Source organism: Mya arenaria, chromosome 10, assembly GCF_026914265.1.
Source record: "Mya arenaria isolate MELC-2E11 chromosome 10, ASM2691426v1".
Taxonomy (NCBI): domain Eukaryota; kingdom Metazoa; phylum Mollusca; class Bivalvia; order Myida; family Myidae; genus Mya; species Mya arenaria.
This window is the reverse complement of record NC_069131.1, coordinates 48,618,382-48,638,755: the sequence shown is the minus strand read 5'-3', so window position 1 is coordinate 48,638,755 and position 20,374 is coordinate 48,618,382. Positions and strand designations below refer to the sequence as shown.

Below are 20,374 nucleotides of genomic sequence, written 5' to 3'. Positions count from 1 at the left end.
TTAAATATTATCAGGAAGTCATAAGATTAACCATCTATATATATATATATATATATAATAAATCATATATATATATTTAATATATAAAAACAAGTCATTATACAATTGATATACACAAATTAAAAAGGTATTTATACTTCTGAAACACTGTTGCACAAGCCACTGGGCACAAAGAGGTTGATGAAGGTTTTCCTGATGCCCTTTGAGGTTTCCCCACAATAATGAGAAAGATGACCTCTGAGAGAGATGGTGGTTATATACTGAAACATTAAATTTATACATGTTGTATATAATTTAAAAAAAGGACACTTGACAATATACAGAATGCTGTACATAAAATTCATAAGTCCTATAAATAAATGCTTTTGAAAAATTCCAGAACGTATAAACAGCAAAACCCAAAACCTCTTGATTTTGTTCTCAATTGGCCAACAGAGGAAGTATTTTTTTTTTCAAGAATCCATGAAAACCAGTGATATAAAACTGCTGACAAAAAATTAAGATCATGCATTTTTCTTTAACTGTTAGTAATGGTTAAACCCACAAAACATTGGCTTTCAAACGAAAATATGCAAATCTGCGATATGATCTATGTCAGCAGTCTTTTATCATTGGTTTGCAGATACTATTAAACCCAAAAATTTGCTCTTTCCAAGACAAAAAAAAAAAAAAAGTTGTAAAAACGGTAAATTTGTGAGAGTGCATGCAGCTTTAATAATAATTAATATATTCTTGTAATGAAGCTGTTATGTGCTTAAAATAGAACCCAATAAAAAATAAGCATATCCTAATAAGCCTAGCTTTAATATTATGAAGTATTTACTGAATCAAATAGACATATATAGGCAAATGACTGAAAAGCTACCATAATTAAAGCTGCACTATCACAGATTAAACATTTCGACAACTTTTTAATTTTTGTCTTGGAACAAGCCAATTTTTGCTACAATCCATGGAAACCAGTTAATAAGACTGCTGACAAAAAATTAGATCGCGGATTTTTATATTTAAGTTCATAAATTGATGTTTTATGCATTTTTCTTAAACCGTTAGTAAGGTTTTAAGCTCTAAAACATTTTCGAAAATATGAAAATCTAAGATCTGTTTTTTTATCAACAATCTTACATCAATGGGTTGCAGATATTTACGCAAAAATTTGCTCTTTCCAAGACAAAAATAAAAAAGTTGTAAAAATGGTAAATCTGTGAGAATGCAGCGTTAGTGGTATTTTTTAAACTTATAATGAAAGTCATTTGCATTTATTTTACATAAGCACGAAAACTAATGTGTTATTTATTCTGAACTCCTTTATAAAAATGTAGGACAAAACATCCCATGTCATTTTTGACTAAGGGGACAAAACACGTCCAACCCATTTAGACAGGGTTGACAAAACAACCCAGATCATTTTGACATGGTGGACAAAATAACCAGGAAAATATTGGCAGTTCAAAAAGTTAAGACCCCCCTCCCATCCTACCAACACTTGAAAGATTATAACTAATTGGCCATTATCAAGATGTGTTTTATTACCCCCAATAAACACCCTTTTTCACTTAATTTATTAGGTTTAGAAATGTTACTATGGAGATCTTTATCACAGTATAAGGAAGACACAGTGACTTTAATCATAAGGATTTGCTACAAAGCTACAGTACAATATTAAGTTCAGCATTATGATAATCCTTACTTCAAAACACTCTTCTTAAAAAGGTGTTCAAGGCCAAAATCTAATATTCATATTCATTACAGGCTGCTTTGCATGACAATTATTAATTTAAGATATTTGCTTTAAGCAATTTATTTTTAAGAAACTAGGACATTTGCCCCCCCCCCGGATGTTTGCCCCCCCGGATGTTTGCCCCCCTTTTGGACCATCGCGGACATTTGCCCCCCCGCCGTTTTCGAGGGGGCGGACATTTGCCCCCCCCGCCGTTTTCAAGGGGGCGGACATTTGCCCCCCCCCGGTTTTATAAGTTTATACCAAGACATTAAAAATATATTAATTTATAAAAAAAATGAACATTTTTTTCTTTAACTATTTGTTCAATTTACGTGCAAACTGCCAACCGATTTACACCAGTTTGTATGTTTGTCACTAATTACATATAAATACAGATTACACCGTTCAGGTCACACATTTTTCTCGTTAATTATCTCTTCTTTGATATCATGCAAACAGAGGTAAATAGCGCGATCGAGATTGCTTTAATTGTTTCTCATTAATTAACTCTTCTTTGATATCATGCAAACAGAGGTAAATAGCGCGATCGAGATTGCTTTAATTGTTTCTCATTAATTAACTCTTCTTTGATATCATGCAAACAGAGGTAAATAGCGCGATCGAGATTGCTTTAATTGTTTCTCATTAATTAACACTTCTTTGATATCATGCACACATAGGTAATTAGCGCGATCGGGATTGCTTTAATTGTAGTGTTGGATCGCACTTTAATACAAACACATGTTTGGTGTTGATAGTTTGTAAGATTATTAAAGTTATCGCATTATCGAGTAGTCTCCCTTCTCTTATGTCGTGGCTTTTATTTGATTGAAGACATGCAAAATACACAAATTGGAGTTATGTTGGTTAATAAGCAATTTTGGTATAGGTTTGTCTAGAATATTACTTATATAACCGGAGGGGGGGCAAATGTCCGCCCCCTCGAACATTGAGGGGGGGCAAATGTCCGCCCCCTCGAAAACGGCGGGGGGGGCAAATGTCCGCCATGGTCCAAAAGGGGGGCAAACATCCGGGGGGGCAAATGTCCGGGGGGGCAAATGTCCGTTTACCATTTTTAATTATAAAAACACTTTCTCATAGTTTTCAGTTTTCATCTTCTTTTTGATATTGACATGTTAATATTAAAGGGGCCTCATGTGTTTTTATTATTTACGTTAGTCTTATATTAAAGCTGCAACCTCACAGATTGAACGTTTTGACAACTTTTTTTAAAAAAATTGTCTTCGAACAAGCGAATTTTTGCGTAAATATCTGCAAACCAGCGATAAAAGACTGCTGACAAAATATCAGATTGCAGCTTTTCATATTTCCATCCATAATTGATGTTTTATGCATTTTTCTTAAACTGTTAGTAGCAGTTTAAGCTGTAAAACATTAAATTTGGAATGGAAATATCAAAATCTGAAATCTAATCTTTAGTCAGCAGTCTTTTATCACATAAGCAGGTATTTACGCAAAGAAATTCTAATACATAAAGTTTAAACAAAAAATAAACAAGAGATGTTAGTGAAACATTTATGCCCCCTTGGGAGCCAAATTGTTAGTAGGATTTGGACACTTAAATAAAATATGGACAATCAGAAAACCTTTTTTCAGCTTACAGTCACACTGACCTTGACCTTTGACCCACTGACCTCAAAATCAATAGGGTTCATCTGCTGGTCATGACCAATAAGCCTACCTAGTATGAGGTCCCTGGGTCAAAGCGTTCTCAAGTTATTGATCGGAAACCGTTTTTCATGTTAAGGTCACACTGACCTTGACCTTTGACCCACTGACCTCAAAATCAATAGGGTTCATCTGCTGGTCATGACCAATACACCTACCAAGTATGAGGTTCCTGGGTCAAAGCGTTCTCAAGTTATTGATCGGAAACCGTTTTTCATGTAAAGGTCACACTGACCTTGACCTTTGACCCACTGACCTCAAAATCAATAGGGTTCATCTGCTGGTGATGACCAATACACATACCAAGTATGAGGTCCCTCGGTCAAAGCGTTCTCAAGTTATTGATCGGAAACCGTTTTTCATGTAAAGGTCACACTGACCTTGACCTTTGACCCACTGACCTCAAAATCAATAGGGTTCATCTGCTGGTGATGACCAATACACATACCAAGTATGAGGTCCCTCGGTCAAAGCGTTCTCAAGTTATTGATCGGAAACCATTTGGTATTCCGACCGACCGACAGACAGACAGACCGACCGACCGACCGACATGTGCAAAACAATATACCCCACTTTTTTCAAAAGGGGGCATAAAAAGTTGGAAATCAATACATACACAAGTTGACTAACATATATTTTGAATAATAAACCTTAAATTACTTTCCAAAGAATGCATTTAAGGAAAAGTTACTTACTGAAAACAAGACTGTAACAATGCATGTATTTTAAAGTGAAAACCCATATATATTATGTATTTTAAAAATGTAATCCTTTATACTTTTTACTCTTTCTGTTTTTAAAAAGGATGTAACCCTAACCAAATCATTTTATTTTTGGCCCTACTATAACACAATCAAGAATTTAGCCCCACATTCCAGAATGCAGGGCTTAAATTGTGTTATCATTTTGATCACTGACATGACATCATTGACAAAATAAGGATTCAAAAATCTTTGTTTCCGCCCAACTGACCCTATTTTTATCCTTCTGATCCTTTTTTGTTTTTGGTGTTTTGATCAATATGTGCTTTTTTAGTAAAGACCTTAATAATTCCCTGATATAGGTCAGTTTGCCAAAGAAACATGGTCCTAAAAAAAACAACAGTTACCGTATGCCTACCTTTTTTGATATTTAAATGGAAACTATGAATACTTTTTTTTGGCCTAAGCAACAATTTTTGTTTGAAGCCAGATGTGCATACTGTGTATTTTTTTTACTTAATTACATTGTATTGTCTGCGAATTACCAATATCAAATCCATTGTCCTATTTAACAGGATAATGGTTTTGATATTGGTCCCATGTATTATCATTATAAAAAGTGTAGGAATTTTATTCAAGACCATTTGCAAGATGACTGTCATGTTTGGTGTCAATATTATGCTTGAATTATCATATTTTATATTTGTCATTGTTAGATATTTAATTTGTATAAAAAAATGAGCAATAATAAAACGTCTAAAGTTTTTTCCTCAGTTGGTAAGAATTACACCTGTTGTTGTTGTTGGGTTAATAAAAGTCTGCTTGCCTATGGCTCCATTATGGCTTGACCCTGTCACACCCCCTAGTGTGACTGAAACATATTTGTGAGGCCAAAGGGGGATCTATCTTCATTGAATGTCAGTATTTATTTTAGCTCCACCCCTTTTACTTGACCTGGCATCGCCCCTTTCACTGAACCTGACATCTGATTGGCTGAATGAATATGCCTTTTAAAGGTTTCCTTATGACTGACAGCCCCCTGACCCCCCACAGAGAAAGACTGGTCATTTGAGACAATCACTATCATATTTTGAAAAGGCGGCTATATGCATGACTATGAATTGGCTTGTAATTGATTTAAGATAATGATCATTATCTGCAGTTATGCACTTAAATTCATAAAAAAATCATGTTCCTTATACTATGAAAATTTTGGAAGAAATACATGACTGTCAATTTAGAATTGAACTTAATTTCCATGTAAATATCCTTAAATTGTATAACATGTCGAAGGCAAAATGTAGATTTTCACAGATTGATACAATTGCTAAAAGGCATGTTCATTTTTTCAAGATAATGACATTAATAGAAGGTTTCTACTTTGTGTAAGGTTTTCTGAATTTAAACATTTTTTTTTGTCTTCAAGTCTCTTAACATTACCAAATAAAAAGAACTGTCCTCCAGTTTGTATTATGTAGAATAAGATGTAATTTGGAAGTAACTGTAATTTGTTACAAAGATGGTTTAACCAAAACTTAATGAAAATCCCACATTGATTTCTTGCATATATATATGGAAAATTATTTGAACTTGATTTTGAAAAATAATTATTTTTTATCCTGACTATATAATTATTTAGTCTTTAAAACAGACTCTCTTCCTTTTAAACTCTAAAATATCTTTAAAAATAAAATAAAATACATTTAAACCCGTTAAGATTTAATTAATTATTTAAACAGGCCAGTCTGCACTGCCTTTTCAGTAAGGATTATAGTCAAAATCATATCTTCGTAAGAACAAGACAGTACACCATAGGTAATTATGACCCCCCCCCCCCCCCATAATTATGCATATTATGCATATTTGTATACATGTATTAGCTAGACAATATACAACGATAAGTGTATTGTATATATTAGTGAGCAAATAAATGCATTAATAAATAAATAAATACAGATTTATACTGGTAAATAGATTTATAAATATAAATATTTTAGGAAAGATAAACATTAGATAAAAAATATTATCAAAGCCTTTTTAGCCATATTGTATTGGCTGGTGGGGTTACTCAAAATTACCGTGCATGGTCCGCTTACAACCAATTAAATATTTTCAATAGCTCTGAGAATGATTCATACAATCTTTGATATGATGTCAGTTTTTTTTACATGGCATGGCTTGACTTGATCAATATAAATTTTATATTATATGACTTGCACAATTCACATGACTTTTCATATATATCCTTTAAGTTTTGTGTGATAATAGATCTTTGATCTAAATTTGTGATTCAAAACTTAAAGATACATATATATATATATTTACTGCTTCGGAATCACACTTTACACACAAGACATGTTAAAATAGATTATTGTACTCACTGTTTTTTAATTTAAGTTTATTCATCAAACTCTGTCACTCTAGCTGTCTCTGTATTATCAGCATCACACATCAACTAAAAAAAAAATAAGAAGAATTATAACAAGAAAGGTTCAAGTAGTTAAAAAATATATGGGCTGTCATTGGACATATAATATAACAATTTACCATGATTCCATGAAATATTTTTACAAACTAGCAAACCTGAACTCTTTAGTATTTTTTTACATCTTTGTGAGATTTTGCATAAAGCATCTATCTAATTCTTTGTTAATTTACCACATTAAAATTAAAATATATTGATTAACTGTACTTTTATTTATTTTATAAATATCTTATATGTTGTGCACCAGTCAGTTGTAACCCTGGCGCCCCCAGGTCCAGGGAATAGCGGGGACTTTGACTTTCGGTCCAGCCAACCCTGGGTCTAATCCCCTCCCCTGCGGGAACGAACTGTACAGTAAAACCCCGGCCAAATGCCCCTGCACACCAGAGACTCTATATAAGGCCCAATCTCGGCTAAATTTGGCTCAAAGACAAAACCACTGCGGTCACCCGGCCTTGCGTGGACACATAGAAAGTAAAAACACGGCCCATTTCCCGACTATTCCCAGTATACCCCCGGACCGGGGGGGGGATGTGGTTAGTAACCGTTACAATTGACTGGTGCATTGGTTATAATAACTGAGAGGCCTCAAAGATGCTCACATTACTATGACCTTTTTGACCTTTTAGCAGATTAGAACAAAGAAAGGATTTTTAAGAAATATACTCAATGAAACAGAGTGAAACTTTATTCAGGGGCTATACACCGTATGATGACATAGCGAAAGAAGAGAAAATTGTCGAAAACTGACAGGAATTTGGTATCAATGTGTACAAAGCGTTGAAACTAACTAACTGAAGTACCACATAGTTTACAATTAATTGATTTTTCACATTTTTTTTCCATTAAAAAAGATTACTAGGTGGGAATAATTGTCCTGTATACTGGGACTGACCCTACTGTTTGTATAGTGCATTGGTTAAAGAAAATAGATTAAAAAAGAGAAAAAAATAATTGTAAAGTGTGTGTTTAAGGTAGCACTACCCTAATGAAAACCTCCACTTGAAATGCTTCATTTTAATGTTTTATCCTTTATTGTTAAGCACATACCTACACATCTTTTGTGGGTTCATGTGAGCAGTGGTCTCCCAGAGGGGGATGAAAATCCCCCGGAATTAAAAAAAGTGTGTTTAAAATTACGCAAAATTATCACAGGGTTTAATTATATATGCCTGTTTGCAGTTATAATGCCCTTCTTGTCTTAATTGGATTATCAACTGATGGTGTGTTTTAACAACACCAATTGGGTGACACTTAATAAGTCAGCAGGGCACATTTCATGCATTGTTTTGATTGAAACTGTCAGAATTTGCATAAGAAATGTCAATTAGACTGGTCAGATAAAAGGGCGATTTTCATTGGTTAAAACTATAGGTTTTATCCAATCAGAGAGGATGTAACAAATTAAAGTGTTTAAACATGTGTCATTGTCATCAAAATGATTTATGATTTAAAGGTGACAGTACATTATTTGGTAAAGAAAAGGATTAAAATAACTAATAGACAATGCTGTTCTTTGTTATGACCCACTAATATGTTTACATACATGACATGACCTTCATCTCAAATATCGGAAAATAACAGAACTTCCAGAAGAGAAACTGAAAGTAGACAATTCGGATGAAATGACTTTTATTTATTTTAATATTATGGTGGTGATGTTTTTTTTTATTTTTTGATGAATGCCAAAAGATGATATGTTTATGAACTTAAACAATAAATTATGCATTTGCTTTTTATCAGAAGCAAACAAATCTGACTATTTGGGAATTGAAATGAAAAATATTGATAAATCATTCCAGTCTCTCTATTAGTCTGAAAGTCATCATTTATGATCATAATGAGCAGATTTTGTATCCAATTTTAGAGGAAGGTAAGCCCATTAAATTGTCTCTGAAACATATTTTTCTGTGAAGTATTCTATTTTGCAAGTGAGTGCTTTTATTATGCAATATGGCTGTGTCTCATTAAAATATAGATGAAGTGCTGGAAAAAGGGGTAGACAAGGTAAATTGGCACGTGTGTCATGCCCGTAATGCTACATGGCGATGATGAAAATTCTCTGGTATGTGACCCAAATCCCCTTAAATTCTGGACATAATCCCCTCGGGAGTCTTTCAAAATTATGGCAATTTGTTTTTTTGTACTTGCGTCTTAAAATACTTTGAAATTTTGTCGAATTAGACCTGCTAAAAAAACCCCCTGAATACTACCAAAATCCCCCTGAATTTTCAGACTTTTGAACATTAATCCCCCTGAATGGTCTCAAGAAAATATGGCATGTTTGGTAGCATCTTTTTATTTTCCATTTCATTAGCTTACATTTTTCAACAGTAGTTTTATTAGAAAATAGTTATTTTCTTATACCGAAGGTAAAACATACTGTTGTTTTTTTTGCATAATGTTCCTAAAAGTTTAAAGATATTTCATATTGATAAGGAACAGGTCATGAGTATTTTTTTAACTTGTTGATTTCGCTGTAAAATGACATTCACAAGCTAAATCTTAGTAGACCAAAGAATTGTACGTTTACGGATTTTTGTATCTTTTTTGATATGGCAAATCCTTCACATACAAATTGTTTAGTATCAAAAGTGGGTAGTTATTCCGATCGGGATTCTGGGTTAAAGCATTTAACATCTCAAAAATATCATAAAACAAGAAATATTACCAGATTATGTAATTTTATATCAGTTCCATACATAAAAATGTCATATCCTATAAATAATTATGAGTTTGACGTTTATTTTTCATTTCTTGCTGTCAAAACATAGCGATATATACATGAAGGGCACCTGCAAGGCTTCAGGGCACAATTTTTAAACAATTGGAACATTTCGGCCATGGCTGAGTTGTTACGATTGTATTTACGAGGTCTATCTAGAAGCTTGTCAGTGGTGGCCGAGTTATTACGATTGGGTCGAGTTGTTCCGCTTGGCATAATTGTTGTCTGTGTCAGTCAACTTTTGTTTTATTGGAAAGATAAATAATGTGTTTTAATGCAAAATAACTTTTCACTTACATGGTAAAGTATGAATATAAACCTTTATGATCAATTTAAACCATAAAATACTTCACTTAATACAATTGCAATATTTTTCAAAACACCCCCGGTTTTTGCACAAACCCGTTTAGACGTTACTGGCTAAGGTCACAAATCCGAACACTTTCTGATGTTTTTTACAATTATCTTGGAGAGTTTATGTTGTAGTAAGTAAAACTTTCGTATGAAACATCTTTGGTTAAGGTGAAAACAGCTGTCAAAGTACAGATTCACGATCTCGTCAATATTATGTCGAAAATCGTTCAATTTCATGGATAGTAAATCACCCTTCAAAATACGCTATGGAGAGCACAAATACCGAACACTTGAAAAGCGAAAATACATGGTCATACAATTATAATTAAAAAGTATGCTATATTAAATAAATGGCATTTTTTAGAAAAATGCTTAACAAAACAAGATGAAACTTCGCAAGTGTGACCAAGGCAAGCCTCTGTATTGATCTAGATCATCGAATAATCGATCACGGTAAACAAACGCGTGTTTTAGCCGGTGTTCAGGATTTGTGCCCTGTTAGGAAATGTACCGTCAACCAGTAAGGATTGGAAGAATGTATTACACGTCTATAATTTTAGACTGGGGGGCGGGGGGGGGGGGGGGTTCATGTGTATCCCTGTAACTGCCATAGTCTTAAAATCGTCAAAAGACCCATTGACGGTCATTTAGGTGGACTATGGGGGGGGGGGCATGGTTACAATTGACTGGTGCAACCACTGGGACACCATTTTTTATTATTTTGATATTTCTTAAAATACTCGTTGACGGCTATTTAGGCAGAGTAGCCCCACTCCCTGTCGAAGTGTGGATAAGAAGAGGTCTGTTTCAAGTGAACGTTCTTTACGAGATGTCCTACTTATTGACTGTTTATATATTCAAAAATCAAGACAAAAAATTAAATGGAAAAAATAAATGACTTACCAAAGGGTGTTTGAGATATCCATTTGGCACCACTTTAGTGCCATTCATCGCTCTTCAAAGCTCCATAAAACAAAATCATTCGTCTAACACATTCCCGACATCTTAACCCAGATGGTATTGATTACTGTGACATGTTGGTGTTAAACCGGTTTGAAGGTGCATTCACTCGAGTAATAAAGTCAAAGATGCACTCTTAAGTACTGCCAGATAAGGTGTACCACAATTAATAATGTTGTTTCAATATTCCTAAAAGAATGAATAAATGTCGAAAACAATGGTTCTTATGAAGGATATCGAGTTAAATTTGAAAGAAATGAGCATTACACACGGTATTTCTACCTTATGAGACTATAGTAGACCACAATAAATCTTTTAGCATTTACCAATCATTTAATATTTTTTGCTATTAAGAACACGGTTACAATCTTGTTATCAGTAATAAATATTTTCAATAAATGCATTATTTAGTATGTAGTTAAAGGTTTATCAGTCACAATTGATGTTTGTTATATATGTGTATGTATTGATTTTGAATAACAGTGTCACTAAACAAAAAATAAACAAATTTACGCAATTTCACAACCTTTTTTCCAGTTCTTCTGGATTACCCTGTATCCCCTGCCTCGAAACGAAAAGTTAACTTGGACGACATCGGTACGTTGTGGTTGGGGGGGGGGGTCACCCCCCCCCCCTTCTGGCCACTAGTGCAATTGCAAAATTAATTTTGATGCGTAAGGGATATACTTAAGCGACGATGTTAACCGTTGCTTCAATATTTATGCATGCATATATGTACTTGTTGGCATTTTGGGTGCCTCATTTCTACATCAAAAATGCTCAACCAGGTATGAGTTTATTGTATAAGTTATAGCTCGTAGTTTGTAAAATGTGGTTCTTTCGCAAATTTGTTTTAAATACGAAATAAAAGGTGTTGCTTCCAAGGTATGCATGATCAAAATATCCATAAATTATGTATGAGTCCCTTTTGCTGAGTGGTTATGCTATTTATTTGTCCATGACGTAAAAAGCGTAGGTTCACCCCTGATTAAAACAAGACTTTATTTTCATACTTTCATTGTATTTTGTTCTGCAATTTCAGTATCAAAGAGTTAACTAATTATTTCAGACACATTACCTGGAAAATGATTATTTGGTGCCAATGAGGTACGAGTCCCTTTAAGAATGACAAAGTGTTTTTACAATCAGCTAGATAACAAGTTCATTTTTTCCACATATACAAGATGATTTACAAGTAATCATCATATGTGTATTTTTGCTTCACTGCTATCTTGTAGGATGACTGGCTTATATACTACTACCGGGTATGTAGTAAAGTGACAACATGGCATTAATTACCAATAGCGTTTATTTTGTAATGCAAAATTCACCAGCCTTACATGTTTGTACAGTTCGATATTTTTTTCTAAAACATATACTAGTATTACTGTTTGAGGAAGGCATTGGCACATGATGCATGTTAACATTCTAAAATGCCTTGCAGCATTTTTAATGGTGTTTAGCTTGGACCAGCTCAAAACCAAATAATAGGGGTTGGAAAGTCTTTGATTTAGGAGTTAAAAAGTCTTTAATATGGTTATTAAAATAATTCAACTAGGGGTTGAAAAGTCTTTGATATAGGAGTTAAAAAGTCCAAACAGGTAGGGGTTGAAAAATCTTTGAAATAGGGGTTTAAAAGTCTAAGGGTTGAAAACTGAAAAGTGTTCTTTTTTAGAAGGGTTAAAAAGCCTCTTGGGGTTGAAAGGTCCTGCTCCCCTGCAGAACAGTGTGTATGAAATAAACTATTATCTTAGGTAAAACATTTCATATGGATTTCCATCAATTAATTACATCTTCATTAAAAATCAAGAAAATGGTACATTTTCTATGTAAAGGTACTGACAACCGAAATAACATTTTCAAGCGTAAAAGTGAGTATAGCTTTGAAAAAATGAAAAAGTTCTTAGTCGTTTGTAACCACAACTTAATCGATTAAAAATGGCGTCTGAGGAGATGAAACTAGTGTAAAGATATTTAAAAAATGGAATTTGTGTCACTGGTTGAGTAAGAATACTTCAGGTAATTTTTGATATGATTTATTGCATTCAAATTCATTAAAAGATGCTTAAATCTTATCGCTAAGATATCAGCACAGAAGTATTAGCTTGGAATTGGATGGATACAATGTCAGGACACAGGTAAACAATAAAACAAAACTTCAAATAACTTATTCCTAAATAAATAAATAGGTGTTCTTTTAAGAGATTTAGGAAAGTTGAAATATTTTCCCATTAAAATTTATTGCCAGAACCTCCAATTGGATTAAGCCCATTGCCAATGTTACCAATTGGAAGATTCCAATGGGACAATATTCCAATTGGAGTTTTCCAATTTCCTGACTTTTCCCATATTGAATTGTGGGAAACATCCAATTGGAAAAAATGGTCGACGGGATTTTTTTTACAAAAAATAATAAAAAGTACTATAAACGCACTTTTTCTAGATAACATTATAACCATTAATGATAATGATTGTTATTAATCACTAATTCCTTTTTTGAAAATGTGGGAGAATTTTCCAACAAAAAATGTTGGGCTGATTTTCCAATTGGAAAAACCATTTTTCCAATGGGAAGGCCATTTTCCAATGGGACTCCCATTGGAAAAGTTGACTTTAAATGCCAAAAAAACATATTTCTAAATTAAATTTCAGGAAACAAAAAATATCTCTTATTAGTATTACCTAACACATTTTAAAAATACAAAAATAAAAAACATTGGGTGAAAAATAAAAAAAATAAGTTTGCAAAAATTCCGGATTTGCAAACTTAATCCGGATGCTGTTTAAACAACTTTCGGTTATTTTAGACAAAGGCTTCAGATACAGAAAAACACTATGTACTCAAGTCTTGTTATCTTGGCGTCGGAAAATCTTTGAACCAGTTTAAGTGTGTTTTTCTTCCTCTCTATCTTTGTCCTGAAAGTAAATAGAATCAGTAAATCGTGACTTTCCTTTAAAACGATTAATTAAGATGCACTTCCCAAGTATAAAATCAATCAAAGCGAGCCGAACGAATCATCAAACATGCGTGCATTTTCCATGGTGTAATTACCAATTAAATTCAAAAGTATTTCTCAAGATTGAACAACTTTGCCGCAAACTAGTGAAATGAAAAGAAGTCACATGATATAAGGTTAGTAAACACGTCTAAAATTACGCTTACTCATCGTGACAAAATTTGGTAAACATTGGACTAGAAATATTCATTTATATAGAACAGAAAGGACTGTGTTCGTGTTTTACAATTTAATAACTTTACCTAGTACATTTCTGGCTTCTGTGAAATATGTGATAACCCGTTTACATTATGACCAAGTTAAGTAATGCTATTCAAAAATGTTAGCTATTACCCGTGTATCGGAAGAATGGATATTATATTTATATTAGTCATTTATCCTATTGAATCTTTCCAAATAGTTGGTTGTCTGGTTGGCGTAGTGATTAGCGCAATCGCTTCTCACCTAGGCGACCCGGTTTCAATTCCCGGTCAGGGCATAGTTTGGTTTTCCCCAACCATGTAGGTCATGTGGGTTTCCTCCAGGTACTCCGGTTACCACACAACACAAGATCACATTTTCGCGTTACACATTGCAAACGTAAGAAATAACATGATGTTGATATAACTTGTTAGAAACTCGTTGTAAAATGAATAAGTTAAAACTTAAATAATGCATTTTTCATTAAGGATGATAATGTCTTTCAATATTGACAAAAAGACAGTCGCGTTGGAATAAGAAACTTTCAAGAAAAAAACTCTGTAGTGTACTGGTTCCTCTCAAATAAGTAGGCAGTTTTGCATGAAATGAATACTAATAACATTGCGATATATTGTGTTTTTTTCATTTGGTTTGTAGTTTATTTATATATATATAAAGATTATGGTTCTAAACCTCAACTAAGTCAGATAAAGAACATAAACGTTTGCCAAAGGTTTGCATTTTAAACGTTCAACACGAATGCGTACTCTAATGTAGATATTTCTGTCTCTGCAAACGTCTCCACTAGTTTAAGAGATCTAGTCCTTTCCTCTATGGACTCTCTGAAAGGACAAAATATACTTAGTAAAACACTAATGCATGTGTGAGGGTTACATAATAATAATAATAATAATAATAATAATAATAATAATAATAATAATAATAATAATAATAATAATAATAATAATAAAATAATAATAATAAACAAATCATTGGGTCAAACAAAAAGAAAGCGCAATGCATGAAACTATCTGAAGACCAATTTCGGGCATGAACGCATACAGTTGTTTTGATTTACAGACTAGTGATTTACAACCTTACGGACGCTTTTGAATGAAGTTGGTGTTATCAAACTGATTGACTTTGCTCTACTAAGTAATTAGACAACCTTTTAACAAATCATGTTAACAGTCTGGTAAGGGGCCTTTCACAATGCAAAAGTCGTTTGAAGGGCCAACACATTAAACGTTTTAAATATTCATGTTTTGTTTTGTTGTTCAATACATACACCAGTTGCCACATGTTTAGGTGTAATTAGAAGTTCAGACAGTTAAAAGAAAAAAGATTTGATCAGATTTTTAATATAAAATATTTGATCCACTTTTTTCATTATTTATATGAATATTTCTTTTCTTATTTGAAAATTGAGAAGTTTAGAGCATTTTTACACAAACACATATTTATATTCTCAACACACTTTTCCGAAAAGAAAATGTAAATACTTTATGATCATAATTTGTTTTCGTATATTTGGTTAACTCACTACTACCGCAAAACATGTTGATAAAATATGTTTTACTCCTGAAAAAGATCACTCCTCAAAACTAAATATACATGGACTTTTTAAACATTTCAATATTTGGCCCTCCCCACCCACTGTTGCACTGTGGAAGGCTTTACGCATTTTAATATAGGATCAAAATGAACGTTTTAACTTCATACTTTATATATCATCTTAACAAACCGCCCAAAAGGAAATTAAAACAGTTACAAAAATAAAAGGATTAATAGGCATGCTAAAGCAAAAAAACACACAAAAAACACTAGCTTAAACACTTAAACATAACGCCAAAAATCATAAACTGAAACCATATAATCTTTATTATTTATAATGAAGATTTGAAATATGTATGGTAATTTTATATGCTAACCAACCGACCAAGTATTTGAGGAAATACAAGTCAGTTTATTCTTGATACAGTTTAACTTTCAATATCGCTTTAAATAGCACATCGATGAGGTTACGGTGTGTATGGTGAAAGTTTGACTCATATACAAACGAGGGATTTATTTCAAAATTAAATATCGCAATACATTGAACTAAATAAGAAAACATAAAAATTAAAAACGCTTACTCCAGTTTCAAGATTTCAACACTTGCATAATTCTCGACTAATCTTCGTTTGTTTTTTTGTTCTTGCAGCTGAAACCTTGAAAAACATTTGTGATTAAATTATACAAGTCGAAACTTTAATTGTGCAGTTGGTTGACATGCATGTTACTATGTAATGCTATATTAACGGTTTCAGGTCCGTCTATGAGTCGTCTATTAGCCATAATATATTATTACATAACAATGTAACCAACTTTCTGTTAAATGTTATAATTGACAGCTCCAAATATATTTACTTTAGTTTGTCTAATTTCTTTTCTGCGAACTCTTCGGCTGTTGTCCGGGATCGTTTTAAATCTTCTATTTCATCTCTGTAACAAGTAAATTTAGCTTCGATGGTCGTGTTTTTCGATACTACAGTTATGTTTATTTGAACAGTTCTCAAGAAATGCGATGTATACACATTTGGGCGAAACCTATCTTAGTGTTCGACCCATTTCTGTATGTGTGTTCTCCATTATATTTTCATATTTACACCTCGACTTCCATTCCTTAAATGAACTGCCTTTCGGCAATTGCGTTCATCAATCGATAGTCATTTTGGAATTTGAAATACAAATGTATTCTAGTTTGAAGGTGAATCAGACAAAAAGGCATACACCACAACAACTTATATATACACGACACAACACCAATATATTATATACAGTGCAATACATTTTATATTCACTAGACTACCTTTTATGAACCATAAAACTTTATATACAAATAACAGTACTTAAACTACTTTATATAGCCTAAATAATTTATATACACGTCATTACATTAAATAGACCATAATACTTTACATATACACCACAATACTTTGTTTACAGATACTTTGTATACAATATGTAAATAACATTATCCAACCACATCATTATGGTTTTAAATTAGACAAAAGATGGAGACATGTTTTAAAGGACCTATATGATAATCTACAGACATTAGAATGTTAAATTTTGGCTGGTAGGGTTATAACATAAATTGCTTGTTAGTATTAAGGGGTGGTTGCATAAAATGAATCCCCTCGATACGTTTTAATAGGAAAACACTTACTTTAAGGTCTGTATTTCGGCCTCTAAATGAAATTGTACATGCTGCAGCATCGATCTCTCTTCATCGTCCAACGTTAATGCACTGAAATCGACAAGAATGATGTAAACTTCTTAGTTCTGAAATAGAAAGTTCTTTAGTTTAAATTTAAACAAATTTATTTTTTTAAAAACGATACTAATACACAAGTCTATACAATGAAATTGTTAGTACTTATTTTATATATTCTTAACATATATAAATGATGTCATAATGAATTGACATATATTGCGAATGAGAAAGCAATTAAGTTCAGTTTATTTTATAGTGTTACTTGCCGGGGCTATCATATATTAAGCTATATGTTATATTGTTTGCTCATCTAATGCTTAAATAATACGTATTGTTATGTTTTTTTCTGAGTTTTACTTTGTACTAGAAGGCAATGTACTTTGAAACGAGTTCCATAGACTTCACTGTTAAGGAGTTTGAATCTCTAGAGCTCAGATTATGTGAGTCGAAATGGTTGGACTAGGCCATTTGAACGTTTCATTTATTGTAGTAGCATCACCATAATATTTAAAATTATAATTCAAATTTAAACTGAACAAAAACGTTTCGATCCATATGTATGCGCTTCATTTTCAACAACAATGTTAACCGATTTAGAACGGTACTACACTAAATGTGTTCAAATATACTCAAAACTATTTTATAATGTGTTCATTGTTTTTGTAAAAATCTTTTTATTAAGTTACTTGTCGGAAGACCCGATACGTACTTTGCGTCATCGCTCATATAAGGGTGAACAAGTTGATTTTATAGTGTAAGACATTAGGAACAGAACAGTAGCAAATGATATGACTCCAAGCTATAATACATAATGCAATGTAGACTACAGGGAAAATCCATTTAGCGAGAATTATACGAAGGCGTTGTCTTAAGAAATATATCTTATACTATCGACCGATAAATATTGGTGCAAGAGGCGAATAATATATATTATGGTTTAAATGAATAAGAAAAAAGAACATGAAAATATTAAATATTGAAATTATTGGTATATGAATAAAGCTGCTTAATACCTTGATTGCCTCATTCTGTCCGTCAGTTTTGTTAATAGCTTTTCTCTGAAATACCAATTCATTCAATTGAAAGCATTGCAGCATCAACAACACACTAGTATCACTACCTCTTATACATTGCCATCCAGTATTTAATATTAAGTACTTATTTTTTCTTGAAAATAGAATACGACACAAGCCTTTGCTAGAGGCTGTTGACAATTTAGCAGTGTTTCAATTGAACTGTGTCCCTTCCGAAAATTAAATGTGTTTGAAATGCATGGGTAACGATTTAATGTTGTTATATCTTTACAATTTTGAGTAATGTTTTTGTTAAATTTTACTACAATAAAATACTTATGGTAAACATAACGCAATATATCCATAAAGGGATATAGATCTAACCTTTTGTTTAGCAATTCCATTTCTTTGCTTTTATTTTGAGATTCAGAACCAGCGTACGCTTCATCACATGCTGTCATTTCCCCTATTTTTGACAACACCTGTCCATCATGTGTTTTATTTGCTCTTCTTTGCAGTGCTATTTCCATTTGTTTTTTAGCAATACTTTCATCGGAAGAAAATCCTAAACCGTTTAATTCTTTTTCAAGTGCGCATATTTTACCTTTATAGTCAGTCATCTGTTTCTTAATTTCTCCTACTCTTCTTGTTAAAGTTTCATTTTGTCTTTGGAGGTTTTCCATTGCATCCTGCATTGCTGCATGTTCTTCAATAGTTTTCTTTAATGTACCGTTTTGAGCAAGTGCATCACTTAACTGCTGTTTAAGACTTTTTTGAGTATCAACTTAAATAAGAAAATAGAAACACTTAGCGCTGACTTTTACATGTACAGTTTTTTTTTAATTTAATCCGTTGTTACCAAGTTTAACTAGCAAAGTTGTAAAACATAGATATCTGCTTTGATACGACACAACAGTTATGCTCTTAAATGACTATATTTAAAAAAACAACGAAATATAACAATAAAGACAACGAAACCGACAACCACGGATTCCTGCGTTTGTTTTCTCACAACAGCCTATCAATCAAACACAAAACAAAACATCTCAACACAATACAATAACATACAATATAATATAACGCAACAAGGAATGGTACACTTGTTTTGGCAATTGAAACTCAAATCAAAGCACGCAATGAAGTTAAACTACATACCAGTTGATAGCATTTGTTGCAATCCTAACACAAACATGCTCGGTTCACGCATGGCTTCCTTAAGGCATTTGACTGTAAAATTTAGGCTTTCTGCAACCTTAGATAAAAATAAATAAAATGATGCATTTTAAGTTCTTAATCTAATAAAAACGTTTATTAACGAAAGCCCGGGATGAACAATTTACATATGTTCGTAACGACGTTAGTTTATAAGTATATTTTAGGGAGTATTTGATATTCAGTCAGAAATACTACTTACTGTATCTGAACCTTTGGATGAAGAAGGTTCTTGATTTTGTTTTTTATCGTCTTGTTGTTTAGACATCCATGGAGGCTTCATAGGTAGAGCAGGTTTTGACTTTGTATCCGGTAATTTGGAGCCCTGGTATCAAACATGCAGCGTTAAATCAACATTTGATTCTAGAAAACAATAATGTGTACGACATCTGACGAGGCTCCATTGATTTCCCATGCCAACCCGCCACGTTCATGCTAATGAAGGAAACTCTTTATTTCTCATAAAAGATAAATACAGAAAACCGATATTACATTCCAAATAGGTAGATAAAGGGAAATACAAATGGTGCAAAAAATACCCCGGTTATTACTTACCGTTGCTCTTTTTCGACCTATTGGTGCACTTGCCATATTGTCGATGGAGATACTGATCTATTCCATATGTATGACAGACCACACACAAGAGCCTGAAGAATATTAAATAATAACTATTTCTTGAAATAGTGAGTTCAATGTGTAGCTTCGCTGCTCGTTTCACTGTGAGGATCAAACGTAAACGCAAACCGTTTTGGACAGGAATCATTGACGTCATTAAGCAAACACTTGGCTTGCCTCTTTAGGTCACATTCTTTTCTAATTTGAGATAAGTTAAGCTTTTAAAATGTCTTTGTGATTTTATAAGAAAAACGACAAAATATTTGTTTCAATGTGAAAATAAAAAAATCACATTGTGAAAACAAAAGGTGAACATTTAACTTAATTTAAGTTGTAAAGTTACTCGTGAAAATCAGCGTTAGTGCTAACTCATTGTAATGAATATGGTCTACTTGTATATGACGCTGGAACAACTGAAATGTCCTGAGAGTTTTGTCCTGT

The 20,374-nt window shown here is 32.7% G+C and overlaps 1 protein-coding gene across 3 annotated transcripts in view; it reads right to left on the bottom strand.

Annotated features, from left to right (window-relative positions):
- LOC128206060 (uncharacterized) overlaps positions 1–20,374 on the bottom strand; it is a 108,625-nt gene that overhangs the window by 9,971 nt on the left and 78,280 nt on the right. For 2 of the 3 annotated variants that reach the window (XR_008256378.1, XM_052908192.1), the window contains exons 3-6: positions 16,244–16,318; positions 15,970–16,044; positions 14,602–14,676; positions 13,479–13,553 (exon numbers count right to left, since the gene is read on the bottom strand). Coding sequence is in view for 2 of the 3 variants with exons in the window: in XM_052908192.1 (XP_052764152.1) it covers positions 13,479–13,553; positions 14,602–14,676; positions 15,970–16,044; positions 16,244–16,318 (300 nt within the window). In the remaining variant the exon portion in view is untranslated. The remainder of the gene's footprint in view (positions 1–13,478; positions 13,554–14,601; positions 14,677–15,969; positions 16,045–16,243; positions 16,319–20,374) is intronic. The other variant, XM_052908193.1, reaches the window with a different exon arrangement.